The sequence below is a fragment of the Perkinsus marinus genome (assembly GCF_000006405.1).
Source record: "Perkinsus marinus ATCC 50983 genomic scaffold scf_1104296938708, whole genome shotgun sequence".
In the NCBI taxonomy this organism is placed as follows: domain Eukaryota; phylum Perkinsozoa; order Perkinsida; family Perkinsidae; genus Perkinsus; species Perkinsus marinus.
Window position 1 is genome coordinate 73,121 of NW_003213355.1, and position 5,553 is coordinate 78,673.

Here is a 5,553-nt window from a genome sequence, read left to right on the forward strand (position 1 = left end):
ACTCAGCCACTTCAACTCGTTGAGAGCAACAACGCCGATGCATGAGAGGAGGGCAGCGAGGATACAGAAGAGACGGGAGAATTGGTCGAAGGCGATGACCCGAGGGGTGCCTCGATCTCTTCAGCGGTGGCGTGAATATGAGTCTAAGAAGTTGAACGGCAGACGCAAGTGGAACCGTCTTTTGTATATGTGATTAGCCAGCCATGTTAACCGATGTGGATGTTTCTGGGAAGGATGAGAATTTGAGTTGATATTATTAGGATAGGAGCGGAGCTTTGACAAACTACGCGAACGACAGACTCCAGAAAACGCAAGTTTGCCTCGAGTGTAACTCAAGAGTTTATCAGCATAGGCGATTCAGAAACTGAGCAGATCATCGAACTGAGATCCATATCTGGCTAAATCGAAGAGGAAACTGTTGAGAAGTTTATCAGCAACGGTATTGAGAACCAAATCGAACGAAACGACACCTGGTAGATCCGAACTCCCGCGGGCATAACTCAACGGCTTAGCACGCGGCCAAAGTCTGAAATTCATGCTCATCATGAGGAACCTCTCTCGTTCCTCATGAAGTCTATGTGGAAATTTCTCATACTATGGACGAGTCTGGTTCTCCTGTATGCGAAACGCCGAGAGTATCGTTGCGTCCATTATGTCGTCAACACCCATGAGAGTCGATCTGGAAGATACATCGAGAGAGGCTTCCATAAACGTAGGGGGTTTGGAAATATATTGCCCTGCATTGGATATCTTGTGAAACGTCTGGGTGTAACTACTCGCGATGTAGAAGATGGACACTAACCGAGCTGCGGTCGTACTTATCAGTCAAACACTAGCGTGTGTGACGCTCCGCCTCTCGTAGTCCATTCATCCTCTCCAATGATGACTCTAGGCTTTACTCCCGCAGTATTCATCGTCCTCGGTGCTTTCAAGGACATCACTTACGTGATGGGCAATACCGCCGAGTGCGACGCTGACTGTGCTGTCACTTACCCCGGGTCATATTGTAAATACTGGCAGACCCCCAGCACTTGCTTTGGCTCGGACGACCCGTGTTCCTGCGGCACGAGCACAACGACTGAAGCCCCTCGCGACTGCGACGCTGGCTGTGCCTCGGATACCCCTGGCTCCTACTGCAAGTATTGGGATACACCCAGCGTCTGCCATATATCCAATGTGCCGTGCATCTGCGAGGTAGCTACCACTACCACGTCCCCTGGTGAGAGCACCGATGAGGCCACTACGGTCGAGGAGGGCACGACTGCCGCTACCGAAGCAACTACCACGGCTACCACTACCGCTGATACCACCGAGATGGTCAGTACGGCCGTGGTGACCTCTACGACAGCCGCCACCACCATTGAGGCCACCACCGCAGTCCTCTCTACTACGATCGACGCTCAGACTACTCTTAGTCCGAGCACGTAGATGACTCCGTTGAATGAAGCTTCGGAATGTTTGAACAACCGCATTTTGATGTAGCCTGCGGGATTCTTGCATGATACCTTGATAAGGAGCAAATGAGTGTTAATCCTCTCGAGTCGCGTTGTTAGGGCTTCTCAACATGATATGAGTATCGAGCTGCCACTCTGTCGTAGAGCCCGCTTGCGAGGTATGGAGCGTCAAATACGTGAACGCAGCATCATACACGCAGCCTTTAACTTTCCTGCTGTCGCAAATTGCAGGAGCATCTCGTGTCCGCCGAGAAGAAGAACAGAGTATTCCGTACGACAAACTGCCGCCTTCTAGCAGCCGCAATGTGAGAACTGTCCTCAGCGGTTGTTGAGCAGGCAGCGTTCTGACCACATGGGAGTCGGCCTTTTCCACCCTTGTTATTTGTTCGCTGTTCGGAATATGTGAGGCTGTTGGGCGGAATGAAATTCTCTATCGATCCCGTTGAGGTCACCGGAGGGAATTGGGCAGCTGATCACTGCCCCACAGACAAACACGAACACAACCAACGTTACCATCAGAAGAACAGACATGAACAATCAGTTCCGCTCGCTACTGGCGCTGGAACGCGAGGCTGCTGACATTTCCTCGAGACTGAACACAAGTCTAAGGTGAGACTGCTGACTCACAGGTCAAGCATCGAGCACTTGAAGTGCTGCGTGGTTAAAATGATTATCAGGTAAAGTTGATGACGAAGGAGTCGTCAGTAAGGACAAGAAGAATGAAATGAGATGTCGAACAGATACGAAATCTCCACATTACTCCACGACGGAGGTTGACTTTTTTGAACGTATTCTCGGAACTTAGACTTTGACGATTTGGACGTCTCCACCGTAGACAGGCTGGGCATAAGCCAGTCTCTGAGGATTCCCATCAACAGTCACCGCACCGTGGCCCTTGCGGTCCTTACCGCAGATGAGGACACAATTGGCGATGCAAACGAACATGATGAATGCAGTAACGACCCAAAGTCCGATGAGAATACCCACACTCCAGCGATTCAGAGTGTTGATAACTGAGGTATTGCTGCCGCACCAAGCACTGGCCGACGACCTCATTGGAGTTTTCGAGTCCTCTGCGGACTCGGCTAGACAAGCCTGGAATGAGGCAGGGGTGATGCCCGAAGAGCGATCGGTGTTGAGCCATTTGTTGAGGGTCTTAGTAACGTCTCTGGATTTACAAAAGATCGGAGAGCATTGTAAGGAGCTACTTCCCTGAGTGAAGCCGCATACACCACCCCTGCACTCGGCATCTTCGTAGACCAACGTGTAGGAATCACGGATGAAACGGTACGTACTCAGATCACGACCGGATAGGTTGTTGAGAGCGGGACTGTTGAGGCTTCCAATTGAAACAAGATTGCTCAGGTACACTGACGAGGCAATGGCGATGACGCATAAGAGGGCAAAGACCACTCCTGCGAGGAAGAGGAAGGCCGTGAGGACACATCTGTTTTGATTCTTCGTAGCTCCACAGCCCAGGAGAGCTACTATGATCAGGACAATACCAGTAGCGACGCCGACCCAGATCCGCCATTGAGTGAAGAGGCTCTTGAAGTCGGACACGAGGATGTAAATTGCCAAGGCAGTGACCAGAGCCCCGAGCAAGAAGACGATAGTATTAACGAAGTAGTTGATGAGTTTGGAAGTTGCAGTGCAGCAGCCAGTCATTAAGGAAAGGAGGAATGATCCTTACAGAGAGATGCTTAGTACATGCTCACTAACGAGGGGAGGACGCAGAGTGTTCACCCAACCCGTGCCTCTCAAGACAAGACAGGTCACCGACCGCCGTTGGCGAGACGGCCCGGACTGTAGGCCGCCATGGGCCGTCACTATTCCTCCCTGATGCTGGACTGAGTTGACTGTAAGCCTCTTGAGGTGATGTTGATTACAGAGGAGTTCGTCCACACACTAGCATGATCACTTGGCCCCAGAGAGCGTAAACCATTGTGCTTGCGTGCAGACAACACCGCGCAAGCCCGGACAATACGCGAGTCGCGCTCGCCCAAAATTGCATTGTCGGCACGCCAGAACGAGAATTCGACTTCAGAGACATCTCCTACGCGCCCGTCATGAATGGCACGCATGCTTATCTTGCCACTTGCGAGGTCACGCGTGAACGAACAGCATCGATCAACGTGAGGCATTCAGTGCTGCAAGAAGCGATGACGTTTCTAACTGTATAACAGACGATGGATCTCCGGTTTCCGTGCCCTCACGATTAGCTCTGCATCGGAGCCTTTCTAGCATTACCTCGTCACATATCGCATTGAGCCTTATGTCACGGAATTCACTCGTGCATTCAACACAACAGTGATGCCGCTGACAACCTCGGTTTACGAGCTACGACTTAGTATAAGCGAGAAAGCTCATCGAGGAGGATGCCGTGCTGAGCGCGATCTTAAAACCCTTAAACTGTGATTATGAATAGGACTAGTAGTTAAACACTGTTGACTACTTGTTTCTCGGCCTCTTCACCAGAACTATGAGACGTTTGAGGAACCTCTGCCGGAGTTGCGAGAATGACGCCACCCTTCACTTGCTTCTTCCTAATAGTACAAGCTAAGGCACCGTTGGAGACAGATAGAAGTAGGACGAGAACGGTGATGATCCAGACTCCAATGAGGACACCGATAGCCCAGTCGTCGACAACAGCGATGAAAGCTGTATTACTGATACACCAAGCCGTGTCAACATCAGCTCCTTGAGAGTCGCCGCTGCTGCCAATGTTTTCGAGACATGCGTTCAAGGAAAGCTGAGTAACTCCACCGTTTTGGGCACCTTCACTGAGGTAGGCGGTGAGATCATCTGAAATCCTATTGGACGCACATGTGATAGACGAGCATGTCAGGCCGAAGTCCGAGAACTTGCAAACGGGTCCCTGACAGCTGTTGACGAGATACAAACTTTGATAAGCAGCCATGAGGACACTATAGAGAGCGGCGATGGGAGTTCCTTCGGGCAGATTATTGAGACCGGAGCTATCGAAGCTAGCGAGGTAGTTTATGGAATCACCGATCGCTGCTGAGGTCACTGCCGCAGAAATGAAGAAAATGACGAATATGACACCGGCCACGCAGGAGAATATACCCAAGGCGATTCTAACTTGCTTTTTTGTCGCCCAAATACCGAGCACACCAACAGCAATTATTAGTATGCACAATACGAGGCTGAGTACGTTGAAGGGTACAGAAGCGGCGCCAATACTGGTGGCCAGCATAAAAATGAATAGTATAGCCATGGCAAGGGCGACGAGGATGAGAATACCACTCGCTATGTAGTTGATGATCGTGAGGGTTTTATTGAGGCAGGATGACATATTTTGAGAGATTTGATAATAAAATTGCCTGATATGAACAAGTTAATACTGAGCTGGGCGGCCCCACGGTCTCAAGCGCCAAATGGGAGAAGCCATTTGTGGCGGACAGCGTCAGGTACAGCCTATGACTTCATTGGTATGAGCTCAGAATACGTCGGTTGAACGGCTGCCGGATCAACTAGACAGTTCGAAACACACCTGGAGCGACGACTCTTGGAGGAATCGGATCCGTTGCTAGCCATATAGGGAACGCAAGGGTAGTCGATGGATCAAACTCGAACTATATTGAATACGGATAAGTCTAGACTAGAGAAATGAAATGATAAGACCAATAGTCTAGTTCACTTGACAACACACATGCCATGCACGCATGCTCACGTTCCTAACTGGAACAAGGTGACGCGCTTGTCTACGAATAGACAGTCAGGGAAAATCAGGAGCCCTCATCATCGACTCCTACAACAGACAGTCCCTTGAACTTCTGGTACGTGGACAGACTGTGGAATCAGCAGTGACGCCGAACTGGCGTCATGATGAGCGCAATATGAAACTCGAAGAATAGCGAGTGACCGCAACTATCCACTAACATCCAGAGGTGTTCCAAGAGTCCCATCTCCAACACCTGAAATGCTCGTCATGATGCTAACCCACGATGCAGCAGCACTGTTTTCCTCTTCAGAACCATCGTGAGCTTCCCAGGTGAGTACCACGTATGTGACGTAGTCGACGATACCGCTCAAGCTCTCAAAGACCTCATTTGCCATCGGCCACATCAGTATCGTA

General features: G+C 50.5%; 3 protein-coding genes across 3 annotated transcripts; 1 reads left to right on the top strand and 2 right to left on the bottom strand.

Moving 5' to 3' along the window:
- Positions 1-882: 882 nt before the first annotated feature.
- On the top strand, positions 883-1,428 carry Pmar_PMAR024398 (conserved hypothetical protein; the record flags this gene model as incomplete). The annotated part of the gene is made up of 1 exon (XM_002782670.1): positions 883-1,428. The coding sequence occupies one exon, from the start codon at positions 883-885 to the stop codon at positions 1,426-1,428; it is 546 nt and encodes a 181-aa protein (XP_002782716.1).
- Positions 1,429-2,255: 827 nt separating this feature from the next.
- Pmar_PMAR024399 (Tetraspanin-8, putative) lies at positions 2,256-3,122 on the bottom strand (the record flags this gene model as incomplete). The annotated part of the gene is made up of 1 exon (XM_002782671.1): positions 2,256-3,122. One exon carries the CDS (start codon positions 3,120-3,122, stop codon positions 2,256-2,258), a length of 867 nt encoding a protein of 288 aa, XP_002782717.1.
- Positions 3,123-3,891: 769 nt separating this feature from the next.
- On the bottom strand, positions 3,892-4,770 carry Pmar_PMAR024400 (hypothetical protein; the record flags this gene model as incomplete). The annotated part of the gene is made up of 1 exon (XM_002782672.1): positions 3,892-4,770. One exon carries the CDS (start codon positions 4,768-4,770, stop codon positions 3,892-3,894), a length of 879 nt encoding a protein of 292 aa, XP_002782718.1.
- Between the last annotated feature and the right edge of the window lie 783 nt (positions 4,771-5,553).